The 25220-nt window shown below is 39.7% G+C and overlaps 1 protein-coding gene across 1 annotated transcript; it reads left to right on the top strand.

Annotated features, from left to right (window-relative positions):
• The first annotated feature begins 688 nt into the window (after positions 1–688).
• Positions 689–25220, top strand: Znf367 (zinc finger protein 367). Its single transcript, XM_026380488.2, has 5 exons — positions 689–1090; positions 12337–12487; positions 15196–15315; positions 20156–20294; positions 22797–25220. Exons 1-5 carry the CDS (start codon positions 689–691, stop codon positions 23017–23019), a joined length of 1035 nt encoding a protein of 344 aa, XP_026236273.1. The 3' UTR covers positions 23020–25220.

The following is a 25220-nucleotide window of genomic DNA, read 5'->3' as shown; positions in this document are numbered from 1 at the left end:
CTCGGCCCCGCCCCTTTCCAAGGCCTGGCCAATCAGTAGCTCCCTTAAATCCTCCCCGGCCCGCCCCCGCGTCCAGGTCCAGGCCGACCCGCGGAGGGCGGTGGGGCGGGGCTCTTGGCGGGCGTGTGTGGGCGGGTGCCGACGTCGAGCGCGCCCACGGAGTTTCGAACGCTGTTGGCCCTCGAGGCAGAAAAAATATGAGCGCGGCAGCCAATGGCGAGGCAGTAGGGACCCGCGCGCAGGTCCGGCCCCGCCCCGTTCCGCTAGAAAGAAGCCCGAGTCGGGCATTGGCTCGAGCGGCCTGTCACTCGCCGCGGCGGCCAGCGGGCAGGCGCCTAGCGGTGGCTGGTTCCGCCCAGGCGCGAAATGTAACGCGGGAAAAGCCCAAGCGGGGACCGCGGCGCAGGTTGTTATTTTCGGGGCTCGGCATCGCGCGTCCTGCTTTCCTGTCACCGCAAGACCAGGCCGCCCGTCGCTTCTCGCCGCCGCTACCTGCATTCGGGATTACAGAGAGCGGAGGGCGGCGTGGCCGGGCCGGGTCCAGCCTTCCTGCCCGGACGGGCCCGCCGCGCCGCTCCGCTCCTCCGAGTGCGCCTGCCATGAGCCGGCGGGCCTGAGCCGGCGTCGCGGAGCAGCGCGGGCGGGCGAGCGAGGGCCGGACCGGGTCGAGAGCGCGGCGCGGCCGGCGATGATCCGCGGCGGGGAGGCGCCGATGGCAGAGCACCCGCCGCCGCCGCCGCCCGTCGTCTTCTGCCACGAGTCCCCGAAGCGGGTGCTGGTGTCGGTCATCCGGACGACCCCCATCAAGCCCGTGTGCGGCGGCGGGGGCGAGCCGGAGCCGCCGCCGCCGCTCGTGCCCACCAGCCCCGGCTTCAGCGACTTCATGGTGTACCCGTGGCGCTGGGGCGAGAACGCACACAACGTGACGCTCAGCCCGGGGGCTGCGGGAGCCGCCTCGGCCGCTCCGCCTGCCGCCGCCGAGCGCCCGGGGCCTCGGGGCCGGGGCGCGCCCCCGCCCGCCGCCTCCGCCGCCGCCTCGGGGGGCGAGGACGAGGAGGAGGCGAGCAGCCCGGACGGCGGCCCCCTCAAGGTGAGCGCGGGGCCGCGGCCCGTTAACGGCGCGCCGGCTGCCGGCTGCCCCGCGGATGGGCGGGGCGGGGCCGGGCCGAGTGGCAACGCGGGGTCCTCTGGCCGCGGCGGGGGCGGCGGCTGACAGGCCCTGACGTCACTGCCGCGCGCCAAAACCCGCCCGCGGGGGGGCAGGGTCACGTGGGCGGCCGGCGGCGGGGTCCCGCGGCGCCCCGCCGGCAGGTGCGGCGCGCTCCGGGCGCGTCGGACGCCGGGTTAGCGGTCGCCGCGTCCTCCGGCCCGGAGCGATGCGCCGGGGGGCGGGAAGGAGCGCAGCGCGCGGTTACTGCGCTGTCACTGATGTCGCCGCGCCCTGCCAGAGGTGTCCTGCGGAGACGACCGGGTCCGGGAGGGGACTTCGGGGCATCCTCCCAGCGGAAGTGGAGCCCTTGCTGCCTTTCATCCATCCAGCCTGTTGCTCTCTGGGAAGCTCACTGGACAGTGGTACACTGGGCGCTGACCGCTAGTGGCTCGCTGTCACCGTAGCGCTGGAGGTGTGCCCGCCTGGTGCGCACCTACATCCTGCAGACCAGCCAGTGGAGGCTGGAGGATGGTGGATGACCTCCCGAGCACACGACCAAGCTGCGGGACATGGCCAGGGTTCTGGGGCCCTGGTCTTGCTGCCTTTCTGTGGCCGTGCCTTCCTTCCTAGACCCCGAGCGCTGGCAGGGCGGCCTTTCCTACCTAGTGGACTGTGCGACTTGAAGGCCTTCCATTCTGTCGGTGCTCAATAAAGGCGCTCCCTAAATATTAGCATGATGAGTAGACGGTGCTGATACTATTATGATACCATAAAAGGTTGATACCAGATTCCATTTATCTCTGTATGAGATAAGTAATTTGCTGAAGAGGTAAATCACCGAGTGGATACGGTGAATCTGTTGGCAGATACCTTATTTACAAATTGAAACAAGTTTGGTCATCACATGAGAAGCAAGAATCCCGAAACTATCGTTTTGGCTGAGGAAATTAATACAATTTGTTACTGCTCACATTGTTATTAAAAAAACTACAAAGTTATAAGAACGGTGCTTTGATATTTTAAATCTCGAGACTACACTTCAGTAGAAATTTGAAAGAGTAGAAATGCTAGTAGTGGGGGATATTAATGAAGGGGACTGTTACTGTTGGCTGACTCTAGGTAGGTAGCCCTAATAAGGTGGCTGGGATCCACCCATCTTAGATATTTTTAGGCATGTAGGCATATTTTTATACTAACATATTTGCATGTTTTAATCCTTTAAAATACACATTTGATTCTATTATATAGTTAAGAGAAAGGCATAGATGTCTGAATGTTTGTGGAGGATTATTTATTATTCAGTAATTAATTTTGCATTATCCAAGATTAGTATTGTCATAGATAAATGAATTAACTTTTTGGTCTGAAACAGACTGTCACGGAAACCTTTTATAAAAGTCGTTAACAAAATGCCTAGGTTTGAATTTTATACATTGTCCACCTTTTATCCAGAGGTAAAATATATTGGAAGTTATGAAGAACATGTAGAAGTGAAAAGGCTGTTTTATAGTTCTCTTTGTTCCTTTCTTACACAATCTTCCATATTTTAACTTTTATAAATTATTTGATAAGCTGATTTTATATTGCTCCTTTATTGATGAAGCAATCCAAATTCAACTCAAAAATTCATTTAACTTCCCCAATTTAAGAAAGATGGGTCTGGTGTATACCTAGTTTGATTTGTGGTCAGCAAATTGGACTAAAGACAGGAAATCCTGACCCCTTTTACTTTGTTTTGCTTCTCTAAATTACTCAGTAGTGATTGAGTCAGTTCACTTTTTGGGAAGATGGGTGACACTGTTTTTGCAATATAGCCAGTGCTGGGAACATGCTCTCTCCAACCGAGCAGAATGCTACTCCGAGGCACTAGCAGCTGTGGACTTGAGAGCATTTGTGCTCATTTAATGTCTGTCTGTTGCCTCTGCTCCCAGGGGAGGTGTTTACATCTGAGTTCTGAACACCCAATGTCTGCTTTTCTTGCTCTTTTGTTTTTTCTTGCTAGACACTGCCTCTCTTGCCTGGGAAAAGAACATCCTTCATCTGCCAACTTATTTCTCATCATGAGATTGCTTAGCACTGTTGGTATATAATTATATATTAATGTTATCTTCTAAGTTGTAGAATTCTGGGAGGGAAGAGGCAGGTATAACTTCCCTCTGCTGCCTCAGCTTGTGCTTCTGCCCTCAACTAGGATGACATTCATGATGTTACAGCTCCACCATGAGACTGGAGGGACATAGTTTCTCAGATACCATCCATCCCTCAAGACCTGCCACTGTCCATCCTTCATCCCCCCTTCTATATCCAAACATCTAGACTGTAGTCTTACAAACAGTTGATTGTTACACAGTAATTTTTGATCACTCCATGTTAAATCTAATATGTTAGCATAGCAGCATCATTTATTGTCTGCCATGAAGTAAGCACTTCATAATGTTAACAACAAACTGCTAGGCTCTGTTGAACAGTCTGAATTACAATTCATTTAATCCTGCCTACTTGATAAGGAAGGAGAAATTAAAGAAGAATCACCAAGCTTGTTAAGATTATATGGTAGGTGGCAGAACTGATGGGGACTTTCCCTTGTTTTAATCCCTGTACCATATTGCTCATGAATATATCACCTATAAGCTGACTATAGTGACTTATTATTAAAAAATAATAAGCCTATGTAAGTAGACTTCTGAAATACTATTTATAGCTCATCTCTATCAGTTCAGATGTTTTAGGTAAAGGTATATAATGATTGGATGAATTGGAATTGAGACTTGGAAAATTGTGAAGATAGGTTGAAGTGGGAGATAAGAGTTAGGAAGCAGATATGCAGAAAATTTGGATCTAGATGTGGAAGTAAGGGAAGTAGGATCAATTACACTTTCTCATCAAGGTACACATGCCTCCCTCTAAGACCTGTTTTTCTTTCCCTTCTAGGTTGTTTTCTCCCTTTATTTGGATTTTATTTATATAAGATTGTGTCAAGGACTTTTAGGTCTTTTAGTCATCACGTGACTAAACACTTTCAAAATCACTAACCTGCCTTCTGGAGTTATTGCAATTCTGTTCTTCAATTACATTTACTAAAGTATGTAACAATTTTGGGCAATGGAATCATTTTCCTTCTTAGAATTTCATGCTAGTGTTGCTTTTTTCATTTGACTCATCAACAGGCTCCACAAATAATCTCCCTTGGCTGTGGATGAGTTCCTGTCATTGCCACAACATACCCAGAAACATGTTTTTATTGTATTGTCACAGCCAGAATGAAAAATGGTTCTCTTTCATATTACTTATTTTAATTTCTGTTGCTAAAAGATGCTCTTTATTCATTTATTTAGGCCATCAGATGGTTAATTTCCCTTATTATTTTCTCAGGTAAAAGAATATTTTTAGTGAACCCTTACCTGTATATGGCCAACGTTGTGTATATTTTACTTCTCATTTGGAAAATGTGGACATTTGCTTGTGGAGGAAACAATGTTCCTTAAAAGTTGCTAGAAAACAGCTCTATGGTTAACTTTGTCTCCCTCCCTGTTAGACATGCTTGTCTTTTTATTAAAGCTAGAAGCAGAGATAATAATAGCTAAATTTAAACTTAAGTTTTTGGTATTAATGAATCAGTTGATTCAAATTGTAGTAGAGTAAATGTTTTTATGTATTTGAAAATATTAGAATCCTTCCATGCTGGGCGCAGTAGTGCACGCCTATAATCCCAGCGGCTTAGGAGGCTGAGGCAGGAGGATAGCAAGTTCAAAGCCAGCCTCAGCAACTTAGTGAGGTGCTTAGCAACTCAGTGAAACCCCATCACTAAATAAAATATAAGAATGGGCTAGGGATGTGGCTCAGTGGTTAAGTGCCCCTGAGTTCAATCCCTGGTTTAAAAAAAAAAAAATCCTTTTATGGCAAAGGAGTTGTATCACTCAGGTTTTTAATTAACTGGATTTCAAGTTCATTTCTTAAGAGCCTCACCTATTATTTGTTTATCTGTCTTATAGTTGTTATTATTTTGCTCTCCCCACCACCGCCACCCCTACTTTCAAACCCAGGGCCTGAAAAGCATGCTAGACAAGCACCCTATGACCGAGCTACGTTCTCAGTTCCTATTTTATGTTTTTTTAAGCAAGATTTGCCAGATGTGGTGGCACATGCCTGTAATCCCAGTGGCTCAGAAGGCTGAGGAGGAGGATCACAGGTTTGAAGCCAGTATCAACAATTTAGCCAGGCTGTAAGCAACCCAGTGAGAGCCTGTCTCAAAATAAAAAGGGATGGGGATGTGGCTTGGTGGTTAAGCGCCCCTGGGTTCAGTCCCTGATATATATATGACCAGCAACAATGCATATGACTATCATGGCTCAATAAATGATGGCAGTAGATTCTCTGATTTTACTCCTGCTTGATCTCTCTATTGGTGGCTCTGGGTTAACAAGCAAGCAAGACTAGAGCTAAATGTGGCTAGTTGAAGATCGTAACCAAAAAAGGTTAAAGAATCTGATAACCACCAATAATTTCCCAAAGTTGATTTGCTAAGGTGGACAAGTAGGTCAAGTATCATGCCAATTCCTAGCCTCATTATAACTGGATACTTGTGAGGATTAATTAAGATTGGGGAAAGACCTCTATTATATACCTCTTACTGCAGTCTTAGTGTCAATGAAGAATTGATGAGCTCTTTGTTCCATCAACAATAGTTATTATTAATGGCATGCATGAATCACTTAGTAGGCTAAAGCAGGTTGTAGAATGCAACCTCGAAATCTCAGTCTCAGACTCAGCATGACTCTTGGTATATGTCTGTGATGGCTAATACACATGTATTCCACGTCCTGTTCATTCTAGGTCCTAGAAGAAATCCCCTACCTGGGGTAGATGGGTCTCAAGACAGGGAATAGAGATGGTAGAACCAAGTGATGTTTTCCAAAGGTTTTGCTCAGAAGTCGCACATGTTGTTTTCACTCACATTTTACTGACCAGCAAGTGATATGGCCAGTTGTTCTCTAGACCTACAGTGAGAGGGGTGAATATTTTTACAATATTAAAATTGTGATAATGTGTCTTCTCCCATTCTTTTAAAAAAAATTGTGGTAAAACCCAAAACATTTATCACTTGGACCATTTTAAGTATCCAGTACATTAGTGCCAACTACATGCAAGATCTCCAGCATTTAATAATCTTACAAAACTGAAACTTCGTTTACATTGAACTTACCTTTTCTTGCTCCCCTCAGTCCCTGACAACTACCATTTTACTTTTTGTTTCTAAGAATTTGATTACTTCAGATACCTCATATAAATGGAAGTATGCAAAATGTGTCTTTCTGTGACTAGCTTGTTTCACTTGGCCTAATGTCCTTAAAGTCCATCCATGCTATGGCATGATAGGATCCCCCCTATTTTTTTTTTTAAGAGAGAGAGAGAATTTTATTTATTTATTTAATTTTCGGCGGGCACAACATCTTTCTTTGTATGTGGTGCTGAGGATGGAACCCACGTCACACACATGCCAGGTGAGCGCTCTACCGCTTGAGCCACATCCCCAGCCCCGATAGGATCCCTTTTTAAAGGTGGAGTAACATCCCACTTTATAATCCGTTCATACCACATTTTCTTTATCCATTTATCAGTCAGTAGATATTTGAGTTCTCACCATATCTTGGGTATTGTGAATACTGGTACAAAGGACACAGGTACACAAATATCTCTTTGAGATCCTGTTTTCAATTCTTTTGGATATGTAGTGTTCTCACATTATTAATTATTTAAAAAATAAAGAACTATTGAGAACTAATGAAAATTTATTCTACCAACAGAAAACATCTTTTCAATTATCAATATTTTGGGGGGTTTCTGTTTAATACAGAGTCCATATCTAAAGACCAAATGAAAATATAGGTAAGGATTTCATTAACTCTTAAACACTTTGTTGACTTTTAGAACAAAAATAGTAAATAAATGTATAACCAGTTAGGATTTCCATGGTATAAGATTAAAATCAGGTCATTAACTTGTACTGAAAGTAAATTTTAAAATCTAAGGATTTTTAATGCATAGGTTATCCTAGAATGTAAGGATTGAGCTTTTCAAAGTGAAATTTGCTGTAACTTATTAGGCTTCATGTTTAAGCTGATATTTAAGTTTTTGGAAGTCTTCATTCAGGGTTTTATATTAAAAGCAGTAAAAGCTCCAGCTGTGATGGTACACACCTGTAATCCCAGCAGCTGTGGTAGGGATGCAGTAGGATCACCAGTTTGAGACTCCCCTTAGCAATTAAGTGAGACCCTGCCTCAAAAGTAAAAAGGGCTGGGGATGCTGGTCAGTGGTTGAGTGCCTTGTGGGTTAAAAATAAATAAATAAATAAATAAATAAATAAGAAAATAAAAACAAATTCCCTGTTACCAAAAAAAAAAAAAAAAAATTATTTTGCATGTAGTTGTACATGATGCTTTTTTAAAAATATATGTTTTTCCTTTAACTGGCATGTTAAAAGTTAACTTACCTGGGAAATAAAAAAAATTTTTAAATGTTTACTTTATAGTAGTTTTAAATATATAGAAAATGTGGGCTGGGATTGTGGCCTGGTGGTAGAGCACTTGCCTAGCATGTGTGAGGTACCAGGTTCGATTCTTAGCACCACATAAATACATAAATGTATTTTGAATGTATTGTGTCCATCTACAACTAAAAATATTTAAAAAGATATATAGAAAATGTTCCCAGGAACTGCACCCTTTCCCCTGTTGCCAACGTGTTACATTAGGGTGGTACTTTAATTACAATAAAAGAACAATATTGATGTTATTAACTGAGGTCCATGGTATATTCAGATTTTAATTGTTTTTAAATTAAGGTGAAATTTTACAGCATTAACTATTAAAAATGTACAGTTCAGTGACATTTACTATATTCAATGTTGTGCAGAGTTTCAAAACATTTATCACTTCAAAGAAAGCTATCCATTAAACAGTGAGTCTCCATCCCCCACTGAACATGCAGATTACCTTTTCCCTTTAAGCAGAAAAGGGTGCTGGAGTTTTAATTGGGATTGTATTAAATCTATAAGCTCACTTTAGGTAGCATCAATATTAAGTCTTCCAATCCTGAATTAAGTTTTGATGTGTTTTCATTTCCATCTGTGTCAAAATATTTTCTTTTCCATTGTGATTTCTCTTTGATCCACTGGCTGATTAAGTGTATTTTTTAAATTCTCACTTATTTGTTTCTGTTTTCCTCCTGTTGACTTATAGTTTCATTCTATGTAGTCAGAGAAGATAGTGTGTATACTTTCAGTCTTTTAAATTTGTTGAGGATTGTTTTGTGGCCCAACATGGTCTGTTCTGGAAAATATTTCTTGTGGATCTTCTGCTTAGTTACCTTATATACTATATGAGGTTTTTGAAGTTTCTGGATAATTTTGATCTCTCCTTAACTGTGCCAATTTTTGTTTCATATATTTTTTGGGAACTGTTGTTTTTGTGTATATATTTATAAATTGTATCTTTTTCTATCCTTTTGTTTATAATCTACTTGTGGTTTTTAATCTAATGTGAAACTCTTTTTGGACAGCATATAGCTGGGTCATTAAAAAAATACATTTCTGTCAATCTCTGCTTTTTTTTTTTTTTTTTTTTTAAAGAGAGAGTGAGAGAGGAGAGAGAGAGAGAGAGAGAGAGAGAGAGAGAGAGAGAGAGAGAGAGAAGAGAGAGAGAGAGAGAGAGAATTTTTTAATATTTATTTTTTTTAGTTCTCGGCGGACACAACATCTTTGTTGGTATGTGGTGCTGAGGATCGAACCCGGGCCGCACGCATTCCAGGAGAGCGCGCTACCGCTTGAGCCACATCCCCAGCCCCAATCTCTGCTTTTTAATTGAGAGTTTAACCAGTTCATTTTTGAAGTAATTACTGATGAAGAAGGACTTCTGCCATCTTATTTGATTTTTATGGCTTATGTTTGTTTTATTTGTTTCTCCATTAATGCCTTATGTGCTCAATTGACTTTTTTTTTTAATGTAGTGTACTGTTTTAATTCCTTCCTTCCTTTCTTTTTTTTTTTTTAATTTGTTAATGGTTACCCTGAGAATTTTTATTAACCTTTTAAACTTATGATAATCTATTTTGAATCAATATGATTATAGCTTCAATAGTATACAAACGCTCTACTCCTATACTGCTTTGTCCATACCCCCTTACATTGTCACAAATTACATCTTTAGCTGGGGGTGGCAGCACAGCCTCCTCTAATTCCAGCGACTAGGAAGTCTGAGACAGGAAGATTGCAAGTTCAAAGCCAGCTTCAGCAACTTAGTGAGGCCCTAAGCAATTTAATGATACCCTGTCTCAAAAAAATTAAAAGGGCTGGGGATGTGGCTCAGTGGTTAAGCTGAGTTCAATCCCTGGTACACACACATACACACACACACACACACACACACAGATTAAATTATATCTTTATACATTGAGATCCTATTAACATGGATGTATAATTATTGTTTTTTAAGTATGACATATGCCTTTTATAAAGAAAAGTAAAAAGGAGTTAAAAGCTAAAAATACAATAATTCTGGCTTTTATATTTACATTGTTACTCATCTCAGGCTGTGAATTATTATCTAGTATCATTACATTAAAAAAAAATTTGTGTAGTTGTAGATGGACACAATGCCTTTATTTTGTTTATTTTTATGTGGTGCTGAGGATTAAACCCAGTTCCTCAGGCATGCTAGGCAAGCGCTCTGCCTCTGAGCTACAGTCACAGCCCTTGGCATCATTTCATTTTTACCTAAAGAACTCCCTTTATCTCTTGTAAGGCAGCTGTGCTAGCAATGAATTTTTATTTTACTGGGAATGGCTTTAATTTCTTTTTTTCTTTTTTCTTTTTTTTTTTTTTTGGTGCTGATGATTGAACTCAGGGGCACTTGACCACTGAGCCACATCCCCAGCCCTTTTTTGTATTTTATTTAAAGACAGGGTTTCACTGAATTGCTTAGCACCTCACTTTTGCCGAGGCTGGCTTTGAACTTGTGAGCCACCTGGCTCAGCCTCCCGGGCTGCTGGGATTCAGGTGCTCCCAGCTTAATTTCATTTTTTGAAGGATAGTTTTGCTGGATATAGAATTATTCATTTTTCTTCTTTTAGTGTCTTAAATGTGTCATTTCACTGCTTTCCTAGGAAATCAGCATTAATCTCACTTGGGACCCCTTTGTGCATGACAAGTCACTTCTCTCTCCCTGCTTTCAAGAGTCTGTCTTCTGACAGTATGATTCAGTGTGTCTCACTGTGGATCTCTTGTGTTTATCTTTTGAGCTTCTCAGATGTTTAGATTTGTGTCTTACCAGATTTGGGACATTTTCAGGCACTATTCCTTCAAACATTCATTTTGTCCTTTTCTCTTACCTCTAGCACTCCATTTATGTATATATTGGCATCCTCGATGGTGTCTTACATTGTCTTATGTTCTTTTTATTTTTCTTCATTCTTATTTTTCTTCTGTTCTTCAGAATGGATAATTGCAGCTAGCATTTTCAAATTTACTGATTCTTCTGCCAGCTCCACTGTGCCATATAAACCCTTTAGTGGATTTTTTTCACTTTAATTTTTTAGTTTTCAGCTCCATAATATCTATTTGGTTCCTTTTGATAATTCCTATCTCATTATTGGCATTCCTTTTCTTTTCTTTTTTCTTTTTCTTTTTTTGTTTTTGTAGTTGCAAATGGACAGCATACCTTCATTTTATTTGTTTATTTTTGTGTGGTGCTGAGGATGGAATCCTCACGCATACTGCGCTCCACCTCTGTGCCACAACCCAAGCCCTGTTGGCATTCTTTTTGTTGAGAGATTGTTCTGGTTTCTTTTCAGTCTTTGTTCATGGTTTCTTTTAGCTCACTGAGCTTATTTGACAGTTGATTTGAAGTCTTTCTCTGTTAAGTCTAATGTATGTGCTTCTTCTTGGTCTGTTTCTGTTAATTTCTCTTGCATATGTACCATACTTTATTTCTTAGCATGTTTTGTAACATTTGTTAAAAATATCTGAATGTGGTAACTCTGGAACTCACATTCTTCCTCCTCATTGATTGCTTTTATTGTGTGTTGTGGGTTGTGGTTGTTTAGTGATTTTTCTGAACTAGTTTTCTAAACTTTGTATTCATTGTTGCATTCTCTAAGCTGTGTTACTTTAGCATGTAGCCAGCTAGTATTTTGAGAGAGATTTCCTTGAATGCCTAGAGCTCCTCTCCCCTCTTTCTCCCATTCCCTACAAAAGGAAAAGAAATGCAGAATAGCTTTGTGTTGGACCTCCCTCTTTCCCTCCCTCCCTCCCTCCCAGAGCCTTGCTGGACAAGTATTCTACCACTGAGCTTCATCCATAGCTCACACTGAAAAATGTGCTTCATTTCCTGCTTGTGCTGAGCCTGATAATCAGTCAGAAGTGAAATGTTAGGGTCTATACAGTTTTTTGTTTTTTGTTTTTTTTTTTTTAAAGCATGCTTCTGACACATGCCCTGGGTGCTTGGGTCATTTTCTGGATTCCCAATACCTGAGTACTTTTCAATGCCCTAATTTTCCAAAGAAACTCTCTCCCAGCTTTTTCTCCCAGGCTTTTCATGGGTTTGAAGTCTCTTGCTCCAGATGGCAGTAGGTTATTATTTGTCTTAAGGTTTTTGAGAAGTGCCCTCTGAATAGCCAATTTTCTGCCCCAAGAGAGTTCCAAGAACAAAGTTCCAGAACAAAGACAGTTCCAGAACAAAAACAAATGTCTTACCATCAGTCCATAGGGTCCCCCATGGAGGTCAAATCAGACAGTTTTTTCAGAAGAAGGTATTCTCTGCTCCCTTTGGAAGCAGGGATTAAGTTCCTACACTGAGCTTTCAGCCTGTGGTCTGCAGGACCACCTCTGGGGAAGGGAGAAAGAAAGGGCAAGTACAAGTGCTACGCAGCTTTCCTCCTGTTTTAAGTGGGCATTTTCTTGACTTAGTGTTTACCAAGTTGCTGTAAATTTCTATTTCTGGGCTTGTGACAAAGGTGATTGAGATAGTTTTTCCTGGATTTTTCCAGTGATCTGTAGCGGATGGCCTGTTGGAGCCACCTACTTCACCATTTTTGCTAATATCACACAAGAAAGATTGATATCTTTTATGATACATGACTTTACTGAGTAGAGTTCAAGAAATTTTAATAAGGTTTATACAAATTGTCTACAGGATGGAATCCGACGTGGTAGACCCAGAGCAGATACTGTCCGGGATTTAATAAATGAAGGAGAACATTCCTCGAGCAGGATCCGATGTAACATCTGTAACAGGGTGTTTCCAAGGGAGAAGTCGCTCCAGGCTCACAAAAGAACTCACACAGGTGAGCTGAACACATTTTAGAGAATGCTGGAAGTAATTCTTAACTGGAAAACTGATCCAGTGTTTGTGCTTATAAAGTGTTTGTAGTTACTTTACATTACTAGTATCATTTATGAAGTTTTTAAAAATAGGCACTGTGTAGTCAGTTTCCTGTAGATGGGAAGTGGTGTTTTTAAGAACACTGGTTCCGTGTAACTATTAAAGTTACAGTAATTTAAATGTCACAGTCATATTTTATTAAATTTGGTTCTTCCTTCTGAATTTTACTTAATATTATCTTTGAAATTGTTAATTTTTAGGCCAAATACTAAAACAGCAATGGTCAATATTTTAATAGAATTTGTAGAGTTTTTTCAGTTTGACCTAACCATTAACTCTATGGTGAACTGATTTTTCTTCTTTCTTTTTTTGAAATAAATGGTAAGTAGGTATCCCCAAGATTCTCATACATCTTTATTTGTACATAGAACTTATACACTTACATTTTAAATACCGTGTACAGAGCCAAAAAAATAATTTATCGAGGGTCCTATTCTTTCTAGAAAGTTGGCCTCATAGGAATGATTTACCTTATAGTTCATCTAATAATTTAAAGACGAGGAAGCTGAAGTGTCAAAAACCCAATTGCCACTGGTTTATAGACTGTCATTATCTTAAGTACAGAGTGGTGTTGCCCAATACTGCAGTTGCTAGCACATGCGACTGTTGGGCACTTGAAATGTGAGCAGTCTGAATTGAGATGGTAGGTAAGGATACACTTCGTATGAAAAAAGAGGAATAAATAATCCAGAAATTCATTTTTAGGTGTTGAAATGAAATATTTTAGAGAAACTGGATTAAGTAAAACATTAATTTCACCTGTTTCTTTTTATCTTGTCTAAAGTGGCTTCTATAGGCAGTTCAAAATATGTCTATTGGGCTGTTCTGGTCTAAAATTGGCCTTGTCATCCTCGGTCCTTTATTTTTCCCATTATGGTGATTGTTTGTTTCATATTTTTTTATGTTTGTTGAAGAGATATATTTTAATATGATAAGGTTTTCTTCATTAAATCCCTGAAAAATGGGTAAAGTGATAATTTTGCATCATTATAAGATGGCTAGGGGAATTTAGATTCCATTAGTAAAAACTTACTTAATGAAATAGTTACTTTTGAGAATTTTTATGTACATATTTTTTAACTTTATTAGTTTGAAATATACCTAAAAACCTGGTTTGCAAGTCATAGAATGCTTGCTGCCAGTGTGGGTAAGAGTGAAGACTCTGTAGCCTCGTGAGGAGAGGCCCAAGGCCCAGTCCTGACTTGCCCTGCTCTGCTGGGTGTCACCTGACGCTTCGCCCGGAAGCTAAGACCCACATGCCTGACAAGTAGTTAAGCTCTAATAGCGTGTACTTTGCAAAAAGTTTTTCTCTTCCTATTTTAAATAATGCCCCTGCCTCCTGTGTTTTATTAAGATACATCCAACTATCATGACCACTTAGTATCTCTCTATATAATGAAAAATTTAGGGGACGATCTGTTATTGTTCTGAGGTTAAGAAGAACCAGTGTGTAATATGTTGGTTAAATGATCTTTTTTTTTCAAGAAATAACAATTGTAATTAAGATTGAACAATTATTTTTTGGTACTGGGGACTAAACCCAGGAGTGCTTAGCCACTGAACCATATCCCCAGTCCTTTTTATTTTTAATTTTGAGACAGGATCTTGCTCTTGCTCAGTTGCTTAGGGCCTTGCTAAGTTTTGGAGGCTGCCTTCAAACTTGTCATCCTCTTGCCTCAGCCTCCTGAATTGCTGGGATTACAGGTGTGCACAGCTGTGCCTGGCTTAAACAACATTTTTGAGCACTTTGTGTGAGCCTAGCATTGGGTTATTTATAGGAATTTAAATGAAGTATAAGGTGGTATGAATTTTTGGAAGAAGGCTTTTATGATACATAAACAACACAGGACATAAAGTTCATGAAGGCATACAAAGTTCAAGGATTTGGAAGCCAAGGCAGGTAGGAAGAGTGATTGAGAGCCCACAGGATTGGGAAGATTTTGGGGCTGGGAATATAGGATTTTCGAGGATTAGCACAAGGTGAGGAGGAATTGCCTCCTGACTGAATGATTCTCCAGAAGGGAAGTCAGGATTCAACCCTGTCCCTCACCTGTGGCCAGTGAGGTTGGTGAGGCTGCTACAGTGCAGATATTAGGATACCACTGAATAGTCAGCAGGCAATTTTTAGTTGTCCGAGGCTGGGGGTGATTTATGGGTTGTGGGTATCAAAAAAGTAGAGTTCCATGACAGCTAGTCTGGTATCCTGTGCAGGGAAGTGTCTAGAGGCCACTAGCAGACTGCTGGAGGGTCTTTTCTGGACCAGTGGGGGATGCCAGCCTGAGCAGGGAAAATACCCCTGGGAAGCAGTAGTGGGAGACATCGTAAAGAATCAGTAAGAGCTAGTGACTGGACTATGGGGCTAAAAGTATGGGATAGATAAGCTGAAGTGGTAACTTCAAGGACTTGAACTTGGGTTCCCAAAAGCTCAAGACCTAAGGAAACACTGTGCTCCCCAGAGGAGACCTGCTGATACCATCTAAGTGCTTGCTGGTCTGCGTGGGCTATGACCTGTGTTTTATTGTAGGCTGGAGTCATGATCTGCATACACCAGGTTGATTTTTCTCTGACTTCCTCTTCTCACTCACTGCCTCATGTAATATATTCTCTTAGGTGAGAGGCCCTATCTGTGTGACTACCCAGACTGTGGGAAAGCCTTTGTTCAAAGTGGACAGCTCAAAACACATCAGCGTCTTCATACTGGAGAGAAGCCTTTTGTTTGTTCGGAAAATGGTATGGTGTTAGAAATTAAATTTATAGAATAGATACTAGTTAAAATATGTTTTACCTCTGCTTTTTGGAGGGAGAGATTTTTTCTCCTTTTACAATTTATTTTTCATTGGTGCACTATAATGATACCTCACAGATGGCTTATTATGCCGTATTTGTACATGCATGTACTTCGCTCAGTGTCCTTCCCCAGGACTTGCTCTACTCTATTAATTCCCTTCTATTATTTTAATTAGTGCATTCCATATATGTACCACAAGATTTATTGTGGTATAACAGTACATGGGCACAGCTAAATTTGGTAGATTTTTTTCCCTAGTACTTTTCCATGTCTTCCCTTTCTCCCTCCCTCTTGAACCCCTTCCTCTATTTCACTGGTCTCCCATTTCCTTTGGTGAGATTCCTTCTTCTTTTTGAATTCCTTTCCCCTCCATCCCCCAACCTCACACCACCCACTTCCACATATGAGAGAAAACATTTGACCTTTAACTTTCTGGCTTATTTCACTTAGCATGATATTCTCCAGCTCCATCCATTCACCATTTAATTTCATTCTCCTTTATGATTGAGTAGAACTCCATTGGGTGCAAATATAGACATTTACTTTATTCATTTGTGTGTTCAGAGGCACCTAGGTAGGTTTTATAAACTTGGCTATTGTGAATTGTGCAGCTATAATTATTGATATTCATGTATCACTATAATATACTGATTTTAGTTTGTTTGGATAAATACCAAGGACTGGGATAGCTGGATCACATGGTGGTTCCATTCCTAGTTTTTTGAGGAATTTCCATACTGCTTTCCAAAATTTGCAGTCCTATTAACAATGTATAAATGTACCTTCCCTGCTCCCTGTTTTCAAAATAGTTCCTCTGGATTTCAGAAATGTCTGTTGGTTTGGACCTTCTGTCTTCTTTTGGTTAGTTTTGCTAAGGGTTTACCAGTCTTGTTTATCTTTTCAAAGAACCAACTTTTATTTCCATTTTATTAATTTGTTTGTGATCTTAATTATTTCCTGTCTTCTACTGGTTTTGTAATTAGTTTGTTCCTGCTGTAAGACCTCAAGATGTAGCATTAGATTGTTTATTTGGGAGTCTCTCTGTTTTTTTAATGTAGGCAGTTAATGCTATAAGCTTTCCTCTTGGAACTGCCTTTATGGTGTCTCAGATTTTGATGTGTTGTTATCACTATTGTTTGATTCCAGGAATTTTTAAGATTTTTCCTCATTTCTTCTATGATCCATTCCTCATTCAAAAAAAAAATGTTGTTCAATCTCCAGATGTTTATGTGGTTTCTGTAATATTTATTGCTGTTCATTTCTAATTTTATTCCATTTTTATTTGATAAGATGCAAGGGATTATATGTATATACATTTTCCCCCCTTGGTTTTGTGTTAAGATTTGCTTCTTGATCTTTAATATGGCCTATTTTGGAGAAGATTATATGAGCTTCTGAGAAGAAAGTGAATTTAGCTGTTGTTGGATGAAGTATTCTGTCTCTTAGGTCCATTTGAATTTATAGTATTATTTAGGTCAGAAGTGTCTATTTTATGCCTGGATGACTTGTCTATTGGTGAGAGGGATGTATTGCCGTCCTCTGTTATTATTGTTTTGGGGTTTATCTGAAACCTAATGTCAAGAGGTGTTAGATTGTTCCTTTTACCAGTATTTAGTGGCCTTGCTGCTGCTGATTTTCGCTTGAAATCACTTTGTTGAATATGACAATAGCTATTCCTGCTTGTTTTTGGACTCAATTTGCTTGGAATGTCTTTTTCTACTTATTTTCATGCTGTGGATGCCTGCCTATAAGTCTCTTACAAACAGCATGTTTTTTTTTTTTTTTTTAATATTTTTAGTTTTAGATAGATAGATGCCTTTATTTACTTATTTTTATGAGCTGCTACGGATGGAACCCAGAGCCTCACATGTGCTAGGCAAGCATTCTACCACTGGGCTACAACCCCAGCCCCCTGGGTCTTTTTTTTTAATCCACTCTGCAGTCTCTGTCTTTCAGAGAGTTGAGACCATTTATATTCAATTATTATGGAGATATATTTATTGTTGCATCCCATTTTGATTTGTTTCATATATTTAATTCGGTTTTAGTTTTCTTTTGCTTAATTGCTCTTCTAATGAGCTTCATGTATTTGGGAGTTCTCTAGTTTGTTTTTAAGTATTTCCTGTGGTAGTGGCTTAGTGGCTCATGATTTTTTTCAGTTTATCCTTATCTTGGAATATTTTTATTTCCCTATAATTCTCAATGCTCACTTTGCTGGATATAGCAATCTTGGTAATTGTTTTCCATCGAGTTTAGATTATTATCTCATTACGTGCCCTTCTGGATTTTATTTCTTTATATTTACTTATTTGCCCTTCTGGATTTTAGCGTCTGAGCTGAGAAGTTGGAAGTAAACCTTATTGTTTTATCTCTAAATGTGACCTGATGTTTTTTCTCTTGTGACTTAATATTCTATCCTTGTTTTTTCTGTTTGGAATTTTGATTATGATGTATCTTAGAGATTCTTTTTGATTTTATTTATTTGGGATTCTAGATGCCTCTTATATAGGGATGTCACTTTCATTCCTAGGGTTTAGAAAATTTCCTGCTATTATTTCACTGAAAAGGTTTCTAATGCCATTAGTCTGTGTCTACTCTCTCTTCAGTTCCAGTGTCTCTTAATATTGTTCCCGAGTTCTTGTGTACTCTAATCATGGTCTCCCCATTTTCTTTTTCTTAACCACTTACTGAGTATTAAAGTTCATATACCCTGTCTTTGAGGTTTGAAGTCCTGTTTTCCTTTTTTTTTTTTTTCTGATACCAGGGATTGAACCTAGGTATGCTTAAACACTGAGCCACATCCCCAGCTCTTTTTTATTTTTATTTTGAGACAGGTTCTCACTAAATTGCTGAGGCTGGCTTTGAACTTGTGGTCCTCCTGCCTTGGCCTCCCAAGTTGCTGGGATTACAGGCATGTGCCACTATGCCTGGCTGATGTTCTGTTTTCTATGTAATCCAACTTTTTAAAAAATATACCTTTATTTCTTTGTTTATTTATTTTATTTATTTATTATGCTGAGGATCGAACCCAGTGCCTCACACATGCAAGGCAAGTGCTCTACCACTGAGCCACAACCCCAGCACCGTAATCCAACTTTTATGATACTTTCAAGTGAATTTTTAATTTTATTGTATCTTTCACTTCCGGGTATTCTGATTAGTTTCTGTTCAGAATCTGTAGCTTTTTACTGAAATTGTATTTCATTTTCTATATGTGCTCTCTTAATTCATTCCTTAGGTCTTTTAATAATCAATTTTTTATAGTCTTTCTCTGGAATTTCATTCTTTCAATATCTGTGGGTTCCTTAGGGAATTGTAAATTTAAGGGGGAGACTGTTTACTCAAGTTCTCAGAGGTCTTAGACTGGCATGTTTTGATGGAGTCTTCTTCCATCAAGGATTCTTTGGTGAGTGGTTGTCCTGTGCTGTTGTTGTATATTAGCTTCAACATACAGGCTCAGTGTTATCCAAGTGCGAAGTTCAAGCTCCAGTGCCTCTCTATTTGCCACTGTAGAGCTGCTGATTTAGGTCATTCTTGGAGAGCTGCTCAACTCTGTGGATTCCTCTGAGCCTCCATATTGGAGGCTTTCTCTGTTTTGCTGTGGGAACAAATGTCCATGAGTGGAACCTTAGGCCCCTCCCTCCCCAGGTGGTTCCTGTGTGGGGTCTGCTTGTCGATTTGGGATTTTTTTTGTCTCCCTTACTCTGTGTTGAAGTACTGTGGAAGTTTGAGCAGGGTTTGTGTGTGTGGAGCAAGGTCCACTGTCTCTTGAATGGGTTGTGGCTAAGCTCAGCAGCAGAGTCTATGGAGAAATTTTTTAAATTTATTTTTTATTTTTTTAATATTTATTTTTTAGTTGTAGTTGGACCCAGTACATTTATTTTATTTATTTATTTTTATGTGGTGCTGAGGATTGAATCCAGGGCCTTGCACATGCTAGGTGAGCGGTCTACCACTGAGCCACAACCCCAGCCCTATGGAGAAATTTTTGACATAAATTTTTTAAAACATTATAAAGCTTTTTTTGTTAATTGTGACCCATGCTGAAAATCTTGGAAATGACTGATTTTTAAATAAAGTATTCTTTACAGATGAAAACCTTAAAAGGCAATTAAAAATACCACATTTAGTTGTAGGGAGTAGAAAAACTTTAAAAGTAAGTGTAGAGCTTGCCTTTATGTTGGTTTTAAATTCTTTAACTATTACGTGAAGAAAGCATATTTTCTTACATAATTTTTTAATCACAATTTTTAAAGATTTTTTTCTTATGCACATTTTTATGGTTATATTTGAAATTCAGCATGGTTCTACCCTATTGCTATAACTGTAGTTTTACATAGTATACTATAGTTTTATGCACAATGATGACCTCAGGGTTACACATCCAATATCTATTTGACCAGTTTTTAAAATTTGCTTGTCACTAGCAAAGTTGAGGGAATGTTTTATACTTATAGCTTTGAGCATCTCTTGAGATGTTTCCTGTGATAGACTCCAAGAATGGAATTCTCAGCTCTGAGATGTTCAGTGTTTATGACTTGCATTTCTTGTGGGATGTGGCACGTGTACATGGCGATGACTAAGTTGTATCTGAGCTGTCTTCCTGTCCCCCCACTGGCATTGCTAAGACCATTCAGAGGCTTGTTTGGTTCTAGTCTGTTGAAGCTCACCGTCTTCATTTAATTAAAGGTAACCTTGCTTGGATACCAATGAGGTGGAACATTTTCAATATGTCTGTTGGATGTCCAGGTTCTAACAAGTGGTTCCCTTGGTGTTTTAAAGGCTGCCTGAGCAGATTCACTCATGCAAACCGCCACTGTCCAAAGCACCCTTATGCCAGACTGAAGCGAGAGGAGCCTACGGACACACTGAGCAAGCACCAGGCTGCAGACAACAAGGCTGCTGCCGAGTGGCTGGCAAAGTAAGGCATCCATGCTTAGTCCCTGGGAGTGGGCCTGTTGGGCTTAGGTCTGGGTTAGAGAATGTTCTTATTTCAAATGTTGCTTCTGTACATCTTATGAAATAACTTGAAATAGCTCCCAAAACAAACAGGCTTGGACCCATTTAATAGATGCTTATATAACACACTATTTTCCCTTTCAAAGCATCCATCACACATTTGTTTATTGCCTACTTTCCCTGCTGGACTAGAAGGTCCATGAGGACAGGAATGTTTGTCTTGTCCCTGGGGTGTCCTTAGGGCCTACCACAGTTTATGGATGTTAATCAGTAGTTGAATGGATAAACTGCATGTTTTGTGAGGATAAATCATATAAGAATCAAATAGTGGAATCTGAAAATACAATTTGATTACTCAAATGCAGAGAAATTTTCTATTTAAATGTGATATCCCTGAGGCCCTTAAACTAAAATTTTCCATCACTTCCTCCCTTCCCTTATTAGTCCATTTTCTCTTACTATAACAAAATACCTGAGACTGGCTATTTTAAATGAAAGAGGTTTATTTAGTGGACATGTTGGAGGTTGAAAATTCAAGGTGAGGCAGCCCCATCTGTTTGTTCTTGGTGAGGGCTCCATGGCAGATGGAATCATAACAGTGGAAACACCTGTGGCCAGATAGGAAGCCAGAGAGATTCAGGAGCCAAGTTCTTTGTTTTTATAACAATCCACTCTCTTAGGGGACTAACTCAGGTCCTGCGAGAGAGCTATATTAATACCTTCTAAGGCAGCAAATCCATGGCCTAATTACCTTGTATTGGGTCTCAGCTCTTAAAACTTACTTCTTCTACCTCTCAACATCACCATACTGTCCCACACATGAAACCTTTTGGGGTATCTACTCAAACCATAGCACTCTTCTTTCTCCTGATTCTAATTTTTCCCAAGCCAGAAACTTACTGGTCTTCGGTGTCTGTCCTATCAGTGACTCTGCCTCCTGGCTAGCTCAAGTTTAGCTACTTGAACTCTCACAATCCATTCTCTGTTCTGTTATCAGAGGGAGGTCTCTAAAATGCCAATATTACCCTCAGGCTAAAGCCTAAACCTCCAGGGGCATTTAAAGCCCTTTAGGACCTGGTTCCTGCTGACCTAGTTTCTAAACTTCCTAGTCGTCCTTCAGGTCACACTGAAGTCATTGCATTTCCTATATACCTCTTATAGGTATTACCAGTACTTTCCTAGATTGAGTAGTCTAGATTTTCTGAAATCTGGTAATTACTTTTTGTATGTGATTTTCAAACAGCTTTGTTGTTGTATAATTGACATATAACAAATTGTATATAATTGAAATGTTCAACTTGATACATCTTGACATATGTCTACACCTGAGACCATCACCAGAGTCCAGATGATGGACTTGAACATTACTTCCCAGTTTCCTCAAGCCCCTCTGTAACTCCCCCACCCTAGCCCCCAAACACTGACCTACTGTCACTTCTGGTTTGCATTTTCTAGAATTTTATACAAATGTAGTCAGCGTATGTCCTGTTCATCTGGCTTCTGACTTAAGTATTCTGAGATGGATCCACACTGAGTGTGTCAGCAGTTCATTCCTTTTGTTGCTGACTAGTAATCCATTGTGTGGATACATCTTAACTTGTGTATTCATTTGCCTGTTGACATTTTGGGTTGTTTCTAGCTGTTACAGATAAAGTTATTATGAACACTAATACACAAGACTTTGTGTGGACATTTTTGTATAAAATGGTGCTGTCATTTAAATATCAATTTTCTCTTGTGAATATCAGTCATTCATATAGTTGAATAAGGGTAGTATTGTTAAGTTTTTGAAACTGTATGTTACAGATATTAATCCTTCTGTCATATTTTCGAAATTTAATATTTTACATAGTCAATTCTGTCAGAAGTGGCCATCCTTCTGTGGACTATTTTTTTGGTACTTTTTTGGTACTGGGGATTGAACCCAGTACTCTTTTAAGTTGCTGAGGCTGACTTCAAACTTTATCCTCCTGCTTCAGTCTCCCAAGTTGCAGGGATTATAGGTGGGTGCTACTGCTCTCAGCTAGATAGGTTTCTAATGACTTTCCCCCTAATATTTCTGTATTACTCTAGTCCATTTCTCATGAGATTTAAGGCAGTTTTTTTTGGTGTGTTTTTTATCTCTATTATTAGATCAAATCCAGGAACTTATACAGGCTAGGCAGGTGCTCTACCACTCAGCTACATACCCAGCTCGAGAGCAGCTGTGGTTTAATGGTAAAAACTCATGATTAGAGAGTCCAGCATAAAATCTGGAACTGCCAGGTTTTGATTACAGAAGCATGAGCCAGAGTCATCACTTCTTTCTGAGTTATTTTCCCTTTGTAAATGGAAAGTATATATGTGAACTCACTTTAGAACTGGAACACAGAAAAGCAATACTGTGTTAAAGAACTTTGTTTAACCAGAAGTAACTCTTGGGAATTTGTCAACCACAGAGCTGACGTGCCTGCTCTTTACCCAGGTACTGGGAGACGAGAGAGCAGCGCGCCCCTGCCCTGAAGGGCAAGCTGGCTCAGAAGGCTGACCAGGAGCAGCAGGACCCTCTGGAGTTCCTCCAGTCTGATGAGGAGGACGATGAGAAGAGTGGCGCCCAGCGCCGGCTGCAGGAACAGCGGGAGCGCCTGCACGGGGCCCTGGCCCTCATCGAGCTGGCCAACCTGACGGGGGCACCGCTCCGCCAGTAGCCTGCACAGACTCTCCACTGTACAGAAGTACTGCCCATGTACTTACAAAGTAGATCCTTGGGCATAAGCTAAGCACCTTATTTGCTTATCATAGGCTGCTATTCTGTAGAAATTCATGAAGAATGTCATTGCCCCAGAGTATGGGGTGAGAGAGAATTGCACTTTTTTTATATGGAAATGGATTGGATGTAAAGTTTAAAATATTTTGTAAATATGGACTGCACAGTACAGGGTAGAAAACTACATATTGTGGGAAGCTAGATTTTGCAAGTTTAATGCATTCATTGGAAGCAGTTCTCACGGGAAGCACTTTCTGAATAAGACACTTGTGAAAAAAACAGAATGGTACAAATAGCCAAAGAAGGTTGAAAGAGACTATTTATAAGATCATTTTTAACAATGTATATTAATATGTTTTACAATACTGTAAACACTGAAGCAAGAAAGTATGAAATATGTAAGATATATATTTTAAATTACAAAATAGCGTGTCCAATAAGGCTTGAGAAATGGGAAGCTGACTATTTGGGATGATGTTCTAAGTTATGGACTTGGAAGAAAACAGATATTTGAGGATCTTGGTAAGATGCACAGTAGTTCATAATTTTCAAAATTGGAGTAAAATCAGTCTTATTCTTATCTTTCTGGGGCTTTCTAACTCACTATAATGTTTAAGTTTGAGAAGCACTTGTCATTCCTAGCATGTTAACTGGGGAACTTTTGCACATTTCACATTTGCTGAAATTGAGTGATTAATCTTGCAAAGTCTAGGTAACATGGTAATTGGTAATTTTTTTTTTAATATACAATGGGCCCTGTAATGAGATTTGGCACTTGGATTTTTATTAATAAAAGGGACATCTACAGGGTTGTTTTGTAGTGAAATGTTTTAGATCTTTTGTTAGCAAACACTAAATTTTAGTTGTACTGCTTTTTAGGATTATTAGCAAGTGGAAGCCTCCGTATTTATATTTTCAGTGCATAAAGCCACCTTCTTGCTTTACTTCAGAATAACATGCCAAGCTATTTTGTGTTCACTAAATTTAGCTATGAGTTAAACACTGCAGAAAATATTAGCTACTCAAATATGTAGGCTTCTGGACTAGTTTTAAACTGCAAGTGTGTTAACTTGTGTGGTGGTTTTTTTCCAAGTAGATGAAGTTATTAAACACCACTTTATGTACTGAAGCATGAACAGGAAAATCAAGAGCTGAGCAGTCCACCTCCTTTACATAGGCAAAAACCTCCATCGTTTTAGCTTTTGTTTTGGGCTGAACTAAATGACATGCATAGCATGGTAATTTACAGATTGCTTAATTGGAGTGAACCTCAAGAGTAGTAGAGGGAAAGATGGGCTCTTCAGCACCTTTTTTTTCTTGAGTTGAAGTGCAGTTCACACCTTATCCAGAAGGTAGGCTTCTTTATCCAAACATCCTAGTGTGTGGCAGTGCCCAGGTCACAGCCTTGGGAAGGGGAGGTCTGTAAATGTCTTGAGGAGGAGCGAAGTGTGAAAGAAAAATGATAGTTACCAATAATGTGTATGATGAGGACATACTTTAAAAATGTAATTCCTCTGTACAGTAAATTACAAATCTTTAGGGAGTTTTTTTTTGTAATAAGAGAATTTATATTTGTAATGGTCTAAGAATTTTGTTTGTAATCTGGTATATAGAATTTTAACTTGGAGCACTTACAAGCATGGTCAGAGACCATAGCATCTGAATTTTCTTGGTTTAGGTTTCAACATTTACTCTAGAATTTTTCCTTTCAAATATGATTTATATGAACTGTAAAGCAACACTCATTAGTCTTGAAATTTAAAATCTGATAAACTTATCTGAGAAGGAAAGGCAGTACAAATTTTAAAAATACAAATACTTGCCAACTCACAGATAATAAGATTTAAGGGCTTCAAAAAAAGTAGGGGTTTTTATTTGTTTGTTTCTCCAGTCAGCTTTTGTCAACCACAGTAGTTATATTCACAAACATTTTTTATTTGTATAATTGGAATTGTTTAAGAAATTATTACAGCTCTAGAAACAGTTCAGAGATTTTTTTTTGATATAAGCTATATCCTTGGAAATACATTGGCATCTAAAATTTGAGGTGTGTTTAGACTGCTTTTTGTTTTAAAAATGTGGTTTACATTCAAACTTTTGAAGTGTTTTATGCTTCACGTGGCTAAGTTGTAGTTTGGCAGA

This window comes from Urocitellus parryii, chromosome 13 (genome assembly GCF_045843805.1).
Source record: "Urocitellus parryii isolate mUroPar1 chromosome 13, mUroPar1.hap1, whole genome shotgun sequence".
Lineage (NCBI taxonomy): Eukaryota > Metazoa > Chordata > Mammalia > Rodentia > Sciuridae > Urocitellus > Urocitellus parryii.
Note: the sequence above shows the minus strand (reverse complement) of the source record. Positions and strands in the feature narration are given on the sequence as shown.